Genomic DNA, 19,199 nt, shown 5'->3' with positions numbered 1-19,199 from the left:
ACAAAGAAATATTATTTTCACATCGGACTGTATTTTTTTCTTTTATATACATTCAGTAAAACTCAGGGAAAAAAATCAATAAGTTTGTGTTTCAAAAATAATTAGTCATGATTAAAAATTGGCTTAGTAAAGTTAAAAGTTATTAACTTTTTAACTTTCTTGTTCAACTTTTACCTTCTTAATAACCCAACCGTAACATAAATAATTGTAAAACCAAAAAATAATTATAGAAAATTTTGCAAGTGGAAATACTTTTGTCCAAAGAAGATTGGGCAAGTGGCAACCTGCGCGCTGGCGCGTCCGTTCCGCGGCCAGCTTCAGCGCGCGGGCGCGCACACGGCGGCAACTTCACTCTGGACGTCGGGGCTGTCGGTGGGCGAGCTTGGCGGCGAGGTGGTGGCGAGAGACCGAGGGCGAGAGATTGCGAGAGACAGCGTGGCGCGCGCGCCCTTGTCGAAGAGTAACCGTAATCGCGTAGAATGGTAGGTGCGATCGTTCATCTCGCTCTTGTTTCGTCGGAGTTCGTTTCCCTGGGGAGATTCGTCGTACGGGAGTTGCTACGTGGCCGGACTTGATGACATTGGCTCCTCGCGGTAGCCTCTTCTTCTCCTTCGCTTTCCGCGCGTTCGTCGCACGAACGGATTCACGAGACTGACATAGATTGACAACCGCGATTTATCGCGCGATCGTGTCTCGCGCGTTTCTTTCCCACTGCGTAAATCCGATGATTCACTCCGCCGTGGGTGTTTACGGTAGCGCAATTGCGTGTCGTCGGGTTTCCACGAGAGCTCGTCTGTAGATCCGAACGTAAAACGTTGATTGTTTCATGTTTTTATCCGCTTGCGAAGGATTTTTACTGTCGCACGCTGGTTGCATAAGCGTTTATCAAACGTTTTCGCAACTGTCGTTGACTAGGCGATTTAAGCTTTGCTTTGAAGTAAATTGGTTGAATCTTTCGATGCAGGGAAGGTTACAGAGAAATGGTGCTGTGCTAGTGGTGATATGCCTCCTGATAGAGACAAATGGCTTCTATGTGCCTGGAGTTGCTCCAGTGGAGTTCAAGAAGGGCCAGAAGATTGATGTCAAGGCGGTCAAGATGACTAGCACTCATACTCAACTACCATACGAGTATTATTCCCTCCCGTTTTGCTTACCCAAGAATGGGACCTTCATTTACAAGTCTGAGAATTTGGGTGAGGTGTTGCGTGGCGACAGGTGAGACTCTCCAAAGGAAGATGTATATCGGAACTAGGGAAAACATTTTATATTAATTCTACTTTTAAATTTACTTTTAATCTTGAGATAACAATGAATCCATTGAACTTACTGACAATTATAAATTATGAGTTATTGTTATTAAAATAGGTTTATAAATTTTGTGTTATTGTTATTAAAATAGATTTAATATTCAACTTCTTTTTATATAAGTTCATATATTATTTCAGTCCCTTGAAATTAATCAGTGCCTTTTATGTTTATTTCCACCAATTAAATAGATCTCTCATATCCAAAGCCTGTAACTGCATCACAGATTTTAACATTGGCTCAGAAGGATTAAGGCAGCATTTCCTGATTTTTCCAATTGCCATATTCTAACAATTTTTATTGTCACTTCTCAGGATAGTGAATACTCCATACGAAGTCGTAATGGCGGAAGATATCACCTGCAGGCTACTGTGTCACAAGCCAACCAAGTTGATGACCTGGGATGAGGCGAATTCCCAACACGTCATCCAGATGGTCCAGCATGAATATTTCGTGCACCTGTTAGTATCTTATTATGTTGTCTTTAGCATTTTGTGTCGTGTTTCTATCCTGGATTTTTTCAGATTGATAGACAATCTACCAGCAGCTACTAAGAAGAAGCACAAAGAAACGAATAACGTAGTGGTTTACCAAGGGTATCGCCTAGGTGGAACTATGAATGATCAAGTGTACATCAATAATTATCTTAAGCTAAAGTTAAGCTACCATAAACACGGCGAGTTAGTATTTATTCTGTTCATATTCGTAAGATAGTTTACAGAGATGGCAAAAACTAGGCTAAAAATAATCGCTTTGTCTTTATTTGCAGAAACGAATTTAGGGTAGTCGGATTCGAAGTCGAGGCTCGATCCATCGATACGTCGCAATTGAAGTTTGATGGGAATACTTGCATTCTACCGAGCGAGGCGAGCCCGCAGTTCGTCAACCCGAAGGGCACGAGCCTTCTCTTCCTGTACTCGGTGGAGTGGAAGCAGTCAGACGTCAGTTGGGCGAGCAGATGGGACGTGTATCTTGGCATGAGCGACGTCGAAATTCACTGGTTCTCGATCATCAATTCTCTCATTGTCGTTTTCTTCTTGTCTGGTGAGAATGCAATAACTCTGATATTAGACGAAACTAGTTTTTCACGTTTGAGAAACTCTACTGCTCGAAATGTAACGTTACCTTTTTGCAAACTTTTGCAATGTATTACACAACGACGTTAAATTTTATGAAACTATTCGATAAAATATGAAATTGTTTCCTCGATTTTTTAGGAAGCAAAATATGTAAGGTATCCGGACTGAACTAGGTCTATCTTAATTTATTTTATTTTAAAAAAATTTTTATTAAATAAAAATAACAGCTCTTGAGTTCTATAGAAAGTAATTTCTTAAAATAGATAAAAAAAAGTCAGCCTTATTTGACCTAGGTACCTATAATTGATAAAAGTCAATGATTTTTATATTTTTTATAATTCAATTTAAAATGTTAATTTCTGGATTATATATTGGTCGCAGGAATTCTTACGATGATCATGGTAAGAACGCTCAGAAGGGACATAGCTCGCTACAATGCAGGCGAGAGCGATAGTCTGGCGGGCCTGGATGAAACCATCGAGGAGACCGGCTGGAAACTGGTCCACGGGGACGTGTTCCGGCCGCCGACCAACTCGCGCTTATTCGCCGCCGTAATCGGCAGCGGCATCCAGATATTTTTCATGGCACTGATTACAATATGTAAGAACACATGGAATCCTATCCAACGCAATACGTAAAGTACAACGATTATGTTTGCTTAAAACCGTCTGTATTTCCGCAGTCTTTGCGATGCTGGGAATGTTGTCGCCGGCGAGTCGAGGAGCCTTGGGCACTTGCGCGATATTTTTGTATGTGTTCTCCGGATTAATCGCCGGCTACTTCTCGGCCCGATTGTACAAAACTATGCGGGGTCGAGAGTGGAGAAGAGCCGCTTTACTGGTAAAAGCATGGACTTTAGAATAACACAACTGTTCATACAACGCAAATATTTTTATGCATAATTAATTTTCTTAATTTCTCATAAAATATGTGTATATTCTAGTTTTTAACGTGAAAATTTATTGTTGTAGACGGCGACGTTCTATCCAGGTATAGTCTTCACGACATGCTTCTTCCTAAATTTCTTCATATGGGGGAAGCACAGCTCTGGTGCAGTCCCTTTCACCACGATGGTGGCCCTGCTGTGCCTTTGGTTCGGCATCTCGCTACCTCTCGTCTATCTCGGTTACTTCTTTGGCTATCGCAAGCAGCCGTTTACACATCCAGTTAGAACGAATCAAATTCCCAGACAAGTTCCTGACCAGCTGTGGTATATGAATCCAATATTATGGTAAGTTTAAAATTTTAATTATTTCTTATTAATAAATTTTTTACTATTAATGAAGAAAATATTGCTTGCAGTACTCTAATGGCTGGGATCTTACCGTTCGGCGCGGTATTTATTGAACTCTTCTTCATCCTGACTGCGCTTTGGGAAAATCAGTTTTACTATCTTTTTGGATTTCTATTCCTCGTTTTCTGTATCCTTGTAATCTCGTGCTCGCAAATATCAATAGTCATGGTCTACTTCCAGTTGTGCGGCGAAGTAAGTATAACAAAAAAAAAAATGATCAAAAAAGCCTCTTCGATTAAACATACAATGCAATATGCAATCTTTTTTACTTTAGAGATATTTTTATAACTTAATTTGAATTTTTTTGTCATTTATAATTTAAATGTATACATATTTTCTGGAAAATTTTATAAACTTTTTCATAATTTTTAAAATTTATTCATAAAACATTTTTATGCCTCTGTAATATTCTCAAACCTTGATGCTCTGATTTTAGGACTACAGGTGGTGGTGGCGCAGCTTTATTGTAAGCGGCGGATCGGCGGTCTATGTGTTGGCATATTCTATCTTTTACTTTGTCACTAAACTAAAAATCACCGAGCTAGTACCGACTCTTATGTACTTCGGCTACACCGCGCTGATGGTCCTCACGTTCTGGCTACTGACTGGCACGATCGGTTTCTTCGCCGCATACGCTTTCATCAGGAAGATATATGCGGCCGTCAAAATAGACTAGTCAAAATTATCATTAGAGTAATGCGACCGAATAAATTTAGACTTTTAATTTAATCGAGCGAGAGAAAGCGAGTATGAGCGAGAGAGAAAGAGTGAGAAAGGACAGAGTTAAGGTTTTCGCATCGTAGGAATGATAGGTGAAGCGCAGCAGATGCATCTCATCTTCCACGAAATTTCGAAATTGCGAACGTTGCACATGACTTTATGACTGACGTGTACGAACATTTGGTGTACTGACATGGTTACGTGTCTATTCTTGCGTCCGTCATGAGTACAATGTAAGCTCCACGTTTGCCGCACAATTCGAAATTTGTGAAATCCGCAATGTACAAAAAAAAAAGACAGTGTAGGAAAAGAGATGTATTGAAAGGTTGTTGCATTTTGAAGAAAGTATTTTTTGCTTTTTCAAATTTCATTTTTCATTTATTTAGAATAAATATTTGCGAAGAAAAAAGTTTCTCTAATCTTTATTTTGAAAGAAAACATTGCGATTTTCTGTTTGCTACTTTTCATAAGAAAAAATAAATTTTTTGTACTTGCAAATGTACTCAAAATATGTGTATAAGAAATTGTGGAGCGAATGTGGAGCTCCAATGTATAATAAATCTCTATTTTATTTATAAATTAACTCTTATTGTTAGATGCAAGGTTTCTCCCGTGAGTACTTATAATTTACGACGTATATACACACATACACACAGAGAAGAAAATAATCGATCTAATCCACGGAACAGTTGGATGTTGGCTATATCAATAATGTTCCATGTCCCAAGACAAGGAATTTTGTAAAAAATATTCAAGTGATGTGATATTAGTAACAGTCAATGTACGAAAGTATTATATAGCCGGTAAAATGAGCCAGTCTAAAGTGTGTTATCATCGTTTCCTTTAATTGTAAGAATGCAACATGCAGTTTCGCAACTGTCTCGGCCGATCATTGTTATGGCAATGGTAAGCGCAGTACGCGATGTATATGAGTAGTAATATAGTTTGTGTATTTATACATAATTTACGTTCGTACGAACATACACACATTTTCATTTTTCAACTTTGAATATTATTGCAAACTTCCGCGCGCCCAAGTTGACTTGCTAAGATTTGATATTTGTAATTTTTTTTTTTAACGACACGTGTAAAATTACGTCAATACTTATATAAAGTCTTTTAGTGTGTCTCGAATTCTCCGTAATGGAATTCTATGTACATCGAGATCGTTATAATTAAGAATATATCACAAAGTATTTTATACTATTACTTGTAAATAATACGATGATGGCTAGCGTGTACGAAAAAATGTATACAGATATGTCCTAATCTCGACAATTATAGCCTCCATTGAATTGCATTGTATATAGAATTATTATATGCTCGCGTGTTCGTGTCCGAATGTGTCTCATGATAGAGTTAGTCAAGGCATTTTCAAGCGCGAGTACGCGTGCCGCCTCGGCCTGAGTTTTATAATCAAATATATCAGTATGCATGGGAGACTACATTTATAAATAGTGATCACAGTAGATTCCACGGGCATGTAGCACTTGGAGACGGAGTAATTGTTGGGAGTGAAAGTACCCTGAAATAGAAATAATTCACAGATATATCATGTCCCAACGGGAAGATAATTAACCTATTGAAAAAGCCATAATATGATAATACAAAGAATTCCAGTTAAACATTATGCTTTTGTCTTCTAAAGAATCCAGTTTATAATATCAGAGTTATTAAATAGTCATTATAAAAAAATCTATGCCTGAAAGTGGAATGACGAAAAGTTTGAGGAATATTATTTATCACCAATATTATTTTTGGCAAATAATAAATAATACTCCTTAAATTATCAACGACATATGTTGCATCCTTTTACTCTATTTTTACTTCCTCATTCTATAGTTTTAAAATGATCCCGAAAGTTAGACATTAACATCAAAATTTAAAAGTTAAGAAGTTTACCATCAATAGGGATGGGTTGACCTTATTGCGCCAGCTGAAGGATGGGATTGTAAATTCCAGAACGTCATCCCGATGTATCCTCCTACAGCCATGATGAGTGTGACCGGCGACGATCAGTCGCGGATTTAATATATCCAGAAGCTGCGAGAAACAAGTTTGAGCTTTGCATGAATATCGAGTAGTTGTACGACGTCAGTGAAATTATCAAGTGTACCTGCTCCGACGCTTCTTTCGACAAGCACTCCCACCGTTCTCGGAACTTGATGGCTTTTAATTCATCCGGGGCTTGATCCAATTCGTTGCAGATCTCATCCGATTCCCGATACATCGGATAATGCTGGGAAAGGACTACTTCTATTAGTCTTTCAAGTGAATTTATGTATTATTTCATCATTCAATCTTTACTTTCTCCTTTCTAATTATTATTCTATATTAAAAAAGGTATAGTTTCAAAACTATGAAACTCATAAATTTTTTTTTTCAATCAAAAAAATAATTTTTAAAATCTTTTAATTGGTTTATTTATTGGCTATTATTTTTTAAAATTTTCTTTCAAACAGAATTTTTTTCCTATTAAACTATCCCCTGATGCTCAAATTATTGATTATCTGGAAACTATATTCAGTTTATTTTAAATTGTCTAAAAGAATATTGAACAATATTATAGTCATCTAGTGGCTGCTTTAGTCTTATAATTTTTTTAATTTCTTGTTTCTATTATTAGAAACAAATTATTTTATTTACGAATTGTGATGACTGACTTGCAGCAATATAGGTCTGCTGTATTTGGAAATCGCGCTTGCGTTGCGACAATCGCCGATTCCTCTCGCACATTTCAGATCCTCTGCAATACGGGGATAGAACAATCAGTTGCGGAAAGATAAGTTGATACGAGAGTACATAGACTGATAGCTCACTGGCTATTTTATTCACTGCGATCTCAGTCGGCCGACACAGGAAACAGCCATCCCCTTCCAACGCCATGCTGTTGATCAGCACGAAGTGATTGTTCCTTATACTCAATCGTCGCACGCTTGGGCTCTTCAGGCCATTAATGAAGCGTTGATTGCGATAAGGCGTGATCGCTGAAAACGTAACGTTCCGAGAATTAAATCAAACGTGATAAAAATACATTGTTAAAATGTATTTGCATTCTCGATTTAAATACGGAGCAGGAATTATACTGAATTCTCGTTGTTGTCCGAGATAGATCCTTTGAAGATATATCCTTTGCCATACCATAATGAAATCCCATATCATGATTTCCAGCGACGACGTAGATGTGAGTGTCCTTAGGCACATAGAATAGGGAATGAAATCTCTTTATGTAGTACTCGAACTCCACGGAGCCACACCATTGCCCCTCGTCAAAAACATCACCTGAACATTATGAAATAAAATAACGAAAATTTTCTTAGTATTCTTTATATAATAATTGTTTTCGCAATTTTTTTTTTAGTTTCAAAATTTTTGCTTTTTAGACAACTCAGATTTTTTATATATTTCATTTCTCATTCTATAAATTTCCAAAGAAAAAATTTAAAGAAGTTAAAAATATTTTTTTTTTTAGAAATTTTCATGAATTTATAATATAAAAAACTTTTAAAAATATTACAAATATTACAAAATATATAAAAATTTTTTTCTTCGGGATTAGAAGATGCAAACAATGTATACAAAACTCACCCAATACAAAAACTATATCTGGCCGATGTAATGTCATCATAGTCTGGAAAGCTCTGTACATTTGCCATTCCCTGAAATAACACATCATTTCTTAGATATATAAACATACTAAAAAAATCTTTAATTTCTCATTTTATAATTTCCAAAGAAAAATCTTTAGAAGATATGGTAGCTCTCAACAAAAAGTAACTTATTGAAAATGCAATTACTGAAACTTTGGTTAATAAATTTATATTTAGATTCCATGACATTATTATTGGTTTTCACTGCATAAAATTAAATTCATAAAATATTTCTGATAATCATTAATAAGATTTTACTGTTTATACTATAAGATGTGAAAAAATTTTGTTCTCGCCAGGGCAGTGTAATCTGAAAATAGCAGGCTTGGCGATACGTACCTCCTTAATTTGTCAAACCAATGGCCCTCTCTGGAACCCAACAAGTGGGTGTCTGCTATAAACATAGCTCTGACAGGCCGGTCTGTTGCTTCCCCATGCAGAGCAGGGTCCTCCTTGCGAGTGTCCAGAGCGGGCCATTCGCACTAACAACAGGAATCAAGCAGCGACTTCTGAATTCTCCTCAAGGATGGAAATTATATGTTCCCGAGAAGTGTAAATTTCTACGTGATGCGCAAAAGCGTCACGAGGACTCACCTGTATGAGCACTACATAATATATGAGATACTCGCAGAAAAATAATACAAATGCTAAACCTAAACCCACGTTGAAAAGCGTCCTGGGGAGAGGCGCCCTGAGATGCATCTTTGACATTCTTCAAAATTCATACGAGATTCTTATAAGTAATCTTATCTTAGACGTAAAGCTCTGATAACATTTTTTTTTATTATCTATGCAATATGTAAAATGTAAACAATGCAATAAACTTAACCTGCCTAACCTAACCGAATTCTGGTCTAACCTCACATTTAATTTTGCATAACCGTAGTTCGTACGCATGTCATATCTTGGAGTCCATTCTCACGAAACTGATCACGCGCTATAATCAAAAGTGTACGAATTTGAAATGTGTAAATAAATATTCTTTAATTATACAAATAAACTGGTTTAAAAACACAAAATTTCTTTTATAATTTTTGTGTTCTTATAACAAAGAATTTGTGTTTTTAAAACATTATAGATTATTATTTAATTTATTGTTATTTAATTATAAACGATTCGATATATATAATAGTTATATTATTTATTTATCATTGAATCATTATTGAAATCTTTCGCTTGCTATTGCTATACTGATGAGTTTATCATATACTAACAATGGAAACATAATAAAAATTAGCAAAGATTATTACACAAAATTTTATTGTAAAACATTTCATTAAATTATTGCAAAAATCTTTTGCCTTACTAAGCTTAAATTCTTAAACGCTAACTCCTTTCAATGTTACGTAGGACAAGATAATTTTTTAATAACGATTGTTTTTATTATACAAATTGCAAAAAAAATTAATTAATAATTAAATTAAATTAAAAATAATGAGAATTTAATTATACGTTCCTTAAGATTGCTTAAAAAATCGTTAAAAGTTGTTGGAAGATGTGTTGATATAAATAAAGGTAGGCGAGAACGGGATCTTCCAGCGCTCAAAATAACTGAAAAATATTATCTGAAGTATTAGGAAAGCAGAATAGGCAAGGAGGTTGCCTAAAGTACGGGAGGTGTATATTGTATCGGCGCGCTGATTGGTCAGCGTCTTGAAGGCGGGGGCGTCTCCATCACTCAGTACCGACACGCTGATTGGTCAGCGTTTTGATGGCGGGGGCGTCTTTAGCGTTCCCGTATCGACGCGCTGATTGGCCGGCGCCGGGAAGCCATCATTGTAGGTTTAGCCAATTACTGCGTAGCCTCTCTTCATATAGAGTGGGGATGTTGTTCCACCCATAAATCCAGTAAACCTACTCGCTAATCCTGTACTCCTAATAACTCTGACGATTTTTCGAGCCGTTTTGTCGGACCAAATCGGACGAATCGCGCATAGATAAGACCTTCCTAACCTCAATAGTTATCCACTTTAACGCTTGACAACTTGTTTCGCGGGGCAAAATAACACTTTTTCTGCCACATTCGTTCGTTTGGTGTAGAAAACGCGTCGATTGAACTTAAACTTGTCAAAATCGTCGGTGGTAGAGGTATTTTGGATAATTACCGCGAACTGATAAAAATGATAATGGGACTATCAGACTCTACATTCTACATCATCTAGATTTAGAGTTTCTCTGTGACTCCCACTAAAGATTACGAATTTAAAAGTGTATATGTATATGGGTTCGAACTCAGCTGTAACGTGCTGAGAGTCTGTTGTTCTCACATGAAATTACACAACATTCCATGATCTAACAGATATATTTTATATAAAATGTACTATTTCTATCTTTCATATAATGGTAATTATTGATGATAAAATTATAATGAATTATTTTATTACAATTAATTTCAAATTATACTTTTTACAGATCACATTACAATTTTGGATCGATCCAGCAAAACTACAGTTCATGAGATCCAAAAACACTTACAAAAAAGATCCTACTGATGAAAATGTACAATGACTTTTTTTACTTAGCAGTAATCATCTAAATCCTGAGACTGCAAATAATGCATGTAAAGTTAATCTTGTTTTATTAACTTAATAAGCCTATTTTTTATTCTTTTTATAAATATAATATCTTGCTTCTATAGAATATATTAATATGTTGAGAATTCTGTAAAATATATTGAAAAAATATATAGAATATATTGCTTGATTGTATTAGCTTCAATAAATTTTGCGTTTGTTTTCTATATTGCACTTACCTTATGTTATCAGATATACATAAAGATGTGATCTATATGATATGACATCTTTAGATATTTGTTTTAGAAAAGTGGGTATATGTATATGTATCTGTATAAAAAGAAACTTGAACATTTACTTAAAATTTTAAAGAAATAATTTTTTTAATTAGAAACATGCAACAAGAAATGGGCTTATTGGGAATAGTGTACATTCCTGAAATATTCTTGATTAATCCATGAGATAATTGATTTTTTAGTTGTTGCAACGTGCTGTACCTGTACAAAATAAATACATTCAACAACAGAAGAAATCTAAGAAATCTGAACAAACAGCTTTTACAGAGGAAGACTTTAAGAAGTTTGAACAGGAATATGTGGAATAATATAAGGAACAGTACAATGTGAAAAAAATTAAATTAGAACGTTAATAATGTTCGATAGCTAGCGTTAAAGAGGAAAAGCGATATTAATATTGACATTAATCTTGGTTCTCTATTGTAATGTGTGGGTAATCAGTTTGCTTTTCATCGACCATGATAGAACAAGATTTCTATTTTACTCGCACAATTTAGCCCTAATAATTTCCGCGAATCTCGAGCTTTTTTTATTGGTGGTTTGATACTTTTTATCATGTATTATGTGAAATCATACTTGTTTTATAAAATAGAGAAAGTGGAATAGCAATTTAGAGTAAGAAATTATCAAAAACATGCAGTGACTGTGCTATCATTGTAACGCGTCATCATGTACATTACGTTGTGTAACACTTATACGTACACAACACGTATACATGCACAAATATGAATGCCATAACAATGAATCGATTATATAACGAAGCTACATCGTTTCACGTTTATTTTGAATTATTCAGTAAAGAAAACTTCTCTACCACGTTAAGCATTGTTACAGAAGTAGCAAATTAAAAATGTCGTAGTAGTGATTTGTCGTTGATATATCTGGGGTAACTTGTGAAAAAAGTTGGCTAATTAAATCTACGATAGTTTTTCAATATCTATTATGGTGCGTCAAGACGATTATTTCTTGCCATCGGACGATTCGCATCACGTTAAAATACAGGAATTGAATCGCATGAATTGGGAATTAATAACGAGTCTAGATATGCAGAAATGTATTCAGATGTCATAAGGATACTTCAATCTCCTGGAAGAAATGCAACAAATCTAAAGACATTACTGATATTGAATGGTTTTTTTGCTCTTTAAACATAAGGCCATTGCAGATTTATTTGACCGTAAATACTTTTTAACTTTAACAAAGGAGTATTGTCGGAAACGAAGAAAAAATTGTCTGTACAAATCTCCTAATGCACTGAGATATTTTGATAAAACAATGTAGCCCGAATATGTTAAGCATAAAAATAAAATTGTACATAGAGAGTTATATGGAAATATAACGTTTATCGATAGAACCAAGAATATGAAAGAATGGTTTCCAAGGAAATTAATCAATTATTATCTTAAAAATGTAATTTAGTTTAATTTTCTTATGATAAAATTTAACTTGTATAAGTATAATCATAAGTATAATCTCAAACAAAAAAGAGAAGTTTTCTTTTATACATTTCAAAAAACATAAAATTAAATTAAAAGATTTCAATAATTGATAAGCTTTTAGATATTTTCTTGTAAAGAAACTTCTCTTTTAAATAAGAAAGTTTACGTTTTATGTAATATTTACCAATCAATATTTTATATATGCGTGCACATGTGTAAAATTTTGTGCCTTAAGTAATGTTAAAAATGCATATGTATTTTTACGTGATTTATTGTAGAATTAATAAAAATTAAATTTTATTTTTAGATTAAATAATAAGTAGATCAGTTTGTTTTATTTGCCCATTTTTACTTATTTTCTAGGATTCTTGCGGTTTTATATCAAAAATAATAAGATTAGATGGAAAAGTTTACATAGCGTCTTGCCATATTTTTGCGTTTAATATATATATATATTTTTTTTTTTAATAAGAATGTATATTATTTAATATTAAATTATTATTAAATAAGAGCGAGAAACATATTCCGCGTTCATTGAAGTGCTGAAGAGATCATAAAAACAGCCAAGAAATTGATTTCGTATAAAATCGGTGAGGAAGAGAGTTCAGTTTGTAGTCGTTCCGAGAAGAAATCCGGGATTTCGGGCTCGAGAAATCGCTCCTGATACGCGGGGATCATGCAGAGCAAAGAGGTATCAGGAAGTATTCTAGTACTTACCCCGTTTTATTCATTTCCTACTTTACCGACTCTCGATGGCGGCGCAATAAATAATTATAATTATCTACGTGATCGAGAGTCGGTAAAGTAGAAAGTGAATAAAACGGGGTAAGTACTAGTTTACTTCCTGCTACCTCTTTGCTCTGCATGATCCCCGCGTATCAGGAGCGTTTTCTCGAGCCCGAAATCCCGGATTTCTTCTCGGAACGAGTGCAAACTGAACTCTCTTCTCACCCATTTTATAATACAAAATCAATCTCTTGGCTGTTTTTATGATCTCTTCAGCACTTCAACGAACGCGGAATATGTTTTTTGTTATTATTTAATAATAATTTAATATTAAATAATATACATCCTTTCCTTACAAAAAATATACCCAATTTGTGTACGAAATGACACTCAAATAAGTGGTAACTCTCAAATAAACCTCCAACTTGAGAATTATCAAACATTCAATGGAGTGTCATTTCGGACACTAGTTGCGTGTATTTTTCGTAAGAGTTATTAAAAATATACATATTAAACGCAGAAATATGGCGAGACGCTATAAACCTTTCCAATTTTTTAATTTTTCATATACTTAAGACCGCAAGAATTCTAAGAAATAAGGCAAATAAAACAAACTGATTTATTTATTATTTAATCTAAAAATAAAATTCAATTTTTATTAATTCTATATATATCCAAATAAATCAAATAAGAATATATATATGTGTATTTTAATCGTTTGGAATTCCGAGACAGTATTAGAGAAACAAAAAATATGAAAGGAATTATTACAATAAAGTATCACAAAAGCTAAAAATTTGTATTTTGTCTTTTTATTAAAAAATTAATTACAAAGGATTTACAACGTTGTAAATACAGATTTCCGAAAGATTTTCTACTTTTTTTTATTTAATTCACTCTAATTATTTTAAAGTTTTAACATGTATTTCCTCTCTAAACTTTTGTTGTAAAAAAAATACATACAAAAGATAGAATCGTCAATAAATCTTTTTCTTTCTTTTCACATATATTGTCGTGTATGAAAAATCGCAGGCGGAAAAATTACTTTGATGTATTTAATACACAAATGGATATACTTGTGTTAAAAATGTTTTACTTGCAATTATGAAAAATATCTGCAGTATTAAACTTGGTATATTCCGCATAAATATTAACATAGTATAAAATGCGCAGTACATAAAGTACAATCAGTCTCATGCAATATAATAGTGGCATCCAAACTAACATTCGTGCTAAACATTAAGATTTGACTGCTCTGAATGATATGTACAAAAATGAATTGTGATGATGTAACAGTCGATTGGTAACAACCAAGATGTCGCGTTTGCAATATATACAACAAGTAAAAAGAGCTATGAAATAAATTAGGTGTAACAAAGATGGTATAACATAAAATTTTTCTAATTATTCTACAAACAACTTGTGTCGTTGATTATAGCAGCCATCATCTGCTTATCTTGCAAGGCCGCGTCTAATTCCTCCTGATCCCACTGCAAGTTCACTTTGCACAAACGTGCCTCCTTCCTGCCTACCACTCGTAGGATGCCTCTGGTCTCTATTAGCGAGCACATGTTCACGAAGTCGGAAATGTCGACGACGGATATGTTGCGCTTCTTGCACACCTTTCCGTATACTTCGTACAACTGAAACGAATAAAATATTGTTTAAAAAAAAATGACGAAATGTTATTATTTACTTGTTTGTAGAAAAAAAAACAGGATTTTGATAAGAATTCTTCAATGCACTAAAGATTTATAATACTTTCATTCCTTTCAAATGACTAGATCAAATTGTTATACCAAAATCGCATTTAAAAATAGTATTACAAAATTTTAATGATTCAAAGTAAAAAATTTTGCTTTATGCATTTAAATATAATTATAATATGCGTAACAAGCTTACTCTTCCAACAGTGATGTCCTTGTTTCTCCCTTTATTTAGGATAAGCAATAAAGAGCAAATTAACAACTTTTGTTGAAGAGGAAATGTATCCTGTTGTTCATTGAGATTTTGTGAACCTCCATAGACTCCATTTAGAACCGTCACCACTTCCTTCAAATCAACCGGTTTGTCTACTGCTTCTGTCTCCTTCTTTGAAGGTTCTATATTCATATCTTAAAAATAAAAAATTGCATTACACATCTTTACTTCATTATTTATATTAATTACAATTATCAATTTTTTGTACAATTTACATTAATTTAATGTACATAATAATAAGTTAGATAAGATTATACATATATGTATTTTAAATTAAGTTAAATTAAAAGTTAATTTTGAAAAACATTATATTCAGATTAAAACGTAATTAAAAAAATTTTTTTAGAATTACATAACTCAAAACAATTATAATATAGACCATCGAATAAATTTAATATTCTAAATTAGATTTATGAAATAACAAATATTGTTTCTTTATGTGAGAATGTATTTTTTCTTCTAAGTTAATAAAAGTTAAAGTTTACGCGTTTTAAAAATAATTAGTTAAAGAAAAATTAATTCATTTAGAGTTAATTAAATTAAAATTATTAACTTTTCAATTTTATTAAAAGTATAACTTAACTTTTTAACTATACATAGCTCTATATCATACAATAATGTATATTAATATTTTTTTATTGATATATCGCTCTAATATCGTGTCGTACAAAAATTAATTACCATTATCGTTTGTCGGACGCAGTATTTGCGCCACTTGATGCGATTCTGCCAGTTCTATCACCCTTCGGCTAATGTCCAAGGCTTTCCTGATATCTCCAGAGATCGCAGCTACCTTACCCGCAAGGAATTGTATTGCAGGCGGAGTAAAAACGTTGGTCGCGTCCGCCTCGTTCAGCCTTGCCGATATGATGTCGAATATCTGTTGTTTGGAGTACGGCGCGTAGTGCATTAACGTGGGTTTCAGTTCGCATCTGGCCTGCAGTCTTGGCAGTATCCTATCAGTCAGATCCAGAGCGTTTGCGATCCCGACGAGGATCAACTTGGAATTTGGTATGGAAGGCCACTCGAATATGGAATACAGCACGGACTGCTTCCTGCTGTCCAATTGATCTATCTCGTCAAGCACCAGGAGCAGTGTCTTATGTTTGGACTTCAAATATTTTTCTATAACGGCTTTACTGTTTTTCCCTGACTTTGTCGTACCAAGAAGTGATAGCTCCTGAGCTATCTTTGCGTAAATAGCAGCCGCGGATTTCATGCTGGTACAATTAATATAAACCACTTTAAATTTTGATTTTACGTCTGAATGTTGCATGATTTTGAACAGACACGCGGTTTTGCCGGTGCCTGGTGGACCGGAGATGTACAAGGAGCCTGACATTTCTTGGTCCAAATGGTCGAGAAGATATTTTTGCAGCTTCATTAATTCTTCTTCCCTTCCAGGCAAGTCATCCGTTATAGAACTGTGCAACGACTTACGCGCATTCCGATATTTATTGGATTTGAACATTGGCTTAGGTAGCTCGTCTTCCTCCTCAGAAAGACAAAAGTCAAATAATTGTTTTGGAGTTAATTTGCCTTCTTTTTTAGGGGATAGAACTAATTTATTGAGAAGAGTGGACGGCGTCAAGGAAGACTGAAGATTGTCCTTTTTCTGCTTGGGTGGACTGGGAGTGTGTTCTTCTGGAATAAAACGCAATTTATTGTATCTCGACAACAAATTTATAAATAAAATAAAAATATCTATAGTATACCTCGACAAAAAATTCTTAAATTTCACATAATTAAAAAAAAAATCATATTTCAAATTTATGAAAAGTTCTAAAAAAATTACTTCTTCAGGTTTTATAAGCTTTCTTTAAAAATTTTAAAATATTTTAGAATTTACAAATTCAGAAAGTTCCGTAATAGGTGGAAAAAAATTTTTATATTCTAGATGTTAAAATAAAATACAAATAAAAAATAATTTAATTATAATTGTTCTTTTTAATTATAAATATCTAAATGTTCATATTAAAAGTGCTTGATGTAACGTAAATATTTTAATTTTTGATGCTTTAAGATGTGATACAGACATGCTTAAATATGCTGCCAAACATCCTGTATAAAAAATTCAAGAACTTTCTCAGAACTTGCAAAGAGTGTTCCAATTCCACTTTATATAAAAAATTTGAAAACTTTTCAAAAATGTTATAGTTACAGAAATTCTGAAAAATTGTATAACAAATTCTAAGAATGGTTAGCAAGGTAATTACAATAAACAAAGTAAACGTATGTTACCACAATATACAAAGAAAGCTGCGTTACATAAAATAATCCTCAAAACAATTCTTTAATTTTTAAATAAAGTATTCTGCACAGACTTACTATCCAACTCGTCGCACTTTCGTCGTCTCGGCGTACGGCATGCATTCTCGGTCACCTTTTCCTTGGTTGCTTTGCGCCTCTCTATTGTATTCTCAATGTCAGAATCAGACTCTGACTCGCTACTAGTCAAGGTGACAATCTTCTTGACAGTCGGGACGTACCTCGACGGGGTTTGCTTCGCTGTAGCATTCGTAAAATCTTCCTTCACTTCCTCCTTGCGACTGTAAAAATTGCATTTCTTCCGCACAGGAAAGGAAATGGTGGTCTGCATGCCTGACATCGTTCTCGCAAATGATTCCCCAACAAATTAAAACTATCGTCAAATACAAAAGCTGGAGCAGCACGTGGTCGACGAATCCTCTTCTCAGGGCGAGTGCTTCCAATTCTAAAAGATTACATGGGACAATTACATTCACATCCATTTTCATTAATGTAGATCAGCTTTAATCTCGGTGTGATTTATTCTTTATATTTTTCCAAAGCTTCTTAAAATTTAGACAAAGGTAGAGTAAGTTAAACCAAGAAAGTTAATTTATATCGATGGAAAATCCACTTTCAACTTGTAGATTCATTACAGACTTACATGATTTTTCTCGTCGTCAAATATTGTTTCAATCGTTTCCAATTCCTTTCCTCAACCAGCTCCACACGCGAGCTCCTGGAAAACGAGGAAAGAGAGAATTCGGCAAGATTTATAAGCACCCTCGGGACTATTCCGTTCGCTGTGCTATCTTCTCGCGATATCAAGAACGACGGCTACGACTTGGCCGTGCGAACAACGTTGTCGTGTGAAAATGATCAAAAGTTTCCGAAATATTTGTCGACAAATCGTCTTATAGTTGCTTATAATTCGTCAACGGTTCGTCCACGTCAACGATTAACACATTGATGAGTGATCATCCACCGAATTCACGAGACACGTCATTTACCGCGCAACAGGCAATATCCCGCGCAACACAGCTGCGACAGCATTTTTGGCGGGATGGCCTTTAAACGGGCGGGAAGACAGACACAGGGAACGCGGAACGCACGGTCCGTCTGTCCGGAACGAGCGTTTCGAACGGCGGAACGCAGGTCCCATGCCTATGAAATCTGTAAGTCCATTCTACATGGAATGCAAAAACAAGAGATCGCTGGACCAATAAGCAACCAGCATGAAGTCGCCATATTGCTTTATATAAGCTTCTTATTGGTCGAACTGAACGTAGTTGCGCGCGTTAACCAACAATCGCACGATTGCATCCGCCGTGCATGCGCGATTTACGTTCTGCCTTTTCACATATCGATCGTTCATTTTATCTCGAGAACTTCTTGGAGAAGGTTGATCGAAAATCCAAAGTAATCCGGCGATTCCGGAGAGATCTAGAATCGTCTAAACGACGAGATGAGAGCCAAGGTAAGCCGTCATTGATTACTGTTGATAATTACGTCGCATTCCTCCAACATGTGCAATTATTTCGTCACGTAAAATGCACGAGTTTCTGATCCACGATAACCATCGTGCATGGCGAACAATTTCGTCAATATGACGCTAACCATGTGAGGGAAATTTCCGCGTCGCATAATGACATGTTCGATAATTAATTCATTACATTATTTTTATTATTGTTTTTCTGACAACATTAATTTTTTTCTTTGATTACTTTAAAATGAACAATGAACATAACCTTAATTTCCATCTCGAGGGATATAACGTGGCGCGTTATTGCGCGTTAATAATCCGCATTTAAACAGTAGGCGCTTTAAACTTAAAATAACTAACGATGTACCTGATTTTTAGTGGCGTAAGAAGAGGATGCGCAGGCTAAAGCGCAAGAGGAGGAAGATGCGTGCGAGGTCCAAGTAAGCGGCTCCCCACCGTGAATCTCT

At 34.5% G+C, this 19,199-nt stretch overlaps 3 protein-coding genes and 1 pseudogene across 9 annotated transcripts; 2 read left to right on the top strand and 2 right to left on the bottom strand.

The window, feature by feature from the left end:
• Positions 1-327: 327 nt before the first annotated feature.
• LOC105202246 (transmembrane 9 superfamily member 4) lies at positions 328-6,191 on the top strand. Of its 2 annotated transcripts, none has more exons than XM_011170658.3 (10): positions 328-482; positions 965-1,215; positions 1,620-1,766; positions 1,830-1,985; positions 2,075-2,349; positions 2,766-2,984; positions 3,067-3,224; positions 3,356-3,615; positions 3,687-3,870; positions 4,115-6,191. In XM_011170658.3, exons 1-10 carry the CDS (start codon positions 480-482, stop codon positions 4,352-4,354), a joined length of 1,893 nt encoding a protein of 630 aa, XP_011168960.1. In that variant the 5' UTR covers positions 328-479; the 3' UTR covers positions 4,355-6,191. The 2 variants fall into 2 exon arrangements, with proteins under 2 accessions (XP_011168960.1, XP_025993386.1); XM_026137601.2 differs by lacking the exon at positions 328-482 and adding an exon at positions 623-807 and having other exon boundaries at positions 4,115-4,354.
• Positions 5,225-8,960, bottom strand: LOC105202247 (metallophosphoesterase 1). 5 transcript variants are annotated; one of them, XM_011170659.3, is made up of 10 exons: positions 8,878-8,960; positions 8,643-8,760; positions 8,388-8,530; positions 7,987-8,057; positions 7,540-7,680; positions 7,218-7,385; positions 7,062-7,144; positions 6,515-6,637; positions 6,301-6,441; positions 5,225-5,923 (listed from the first exon to the last, which is right to left on the bottom strand). In XM_011170659.3, the coding sequence occupies exons 1-10, from the start codon at positions 8,943-8,945 to the stop codon at positions 5,762-5,764; spliced, it is 1,218 nt and encodes a 405-aa protein (XP_011168961.1). In that variant the 5' UTR covers positions 8,946-8,960; the 3' UTR covers positions 5,225-5,761. The 5 variants fall into 5 exon arrangements, with proteins under 5 accessions (XP_011168961.1, XP_039312476.1, XP_025993388.1 ...); XM_039456542.1 differs by having other exon boundaries at positions 8,887-8,960; XM_026137603.2 differs by having other exon boundaries at positions 8,908-8,960.
• Positions 8,961-9,663: 703 nt separating this feature from the next.
• On the top strand, positions 9,664-12,351 carry LOC105202245 (annotated as a pseudogene).
• A 1,573-nt stretch (positions 12,352-13,924) lies between these two features.
• Positions 13,925-18,347, bottom strand: LOC105202244 (cell division control protein 6 homolog). Of its 2 annotated transcripts, none has more exons than XM_026137613.2 (5): positions 17,914-18,347; positions 17,331-17,715; positions 15,684-16,643; positions 14,925-15,136; positions 13,925-14,665 (listed from the first exon to the last, which is right to left on the bottom strand). In XM_026137613.2, the coding sequence occupies exons 2-5, from the start codon at positions 17,608-17,610 to the stop codon at positions 14,432-14,434; spliced, it is 1,686 nt and encodes a 561-aa protein (XP_025993398.1). In that variant the 5' UTR covers positions 17,611-17,715; positions 17,914-18,347; the 3' UTR covers positions 13,925-14,431. The 2 variants fall into 2 exon arrangements, with proteins under 2 accessions (XP_025993398.1, XP_011168958.1); XM_011170656.3 differs by having other exon boundaries at positions 13,929-14,665; positions 15,684-16,646; positions 17,914-18,339.
• Positions 18,348-19,199: the final 852 nt, after the last annotated feature.

Source organism: Solenopsis invicta, chromosome 13 (assembly GCF_016802725.1).
Source record: "Solenopsis invicta isolate M01_SB chromosome 13, UNIL_Sinv_3.0, whole genome shotgun sequence".
Lineage (NCBI taxonomy): Eukaryota > Metazoa > Arthropoda > Insecta > Hymenoptera > Formicidae > Solenopsis > Solenopsis invicta.
Note: the sequence above shows the minus strand (reverse complement) of the source record. Positions and strands in the feature narration are given on the sequence as shown.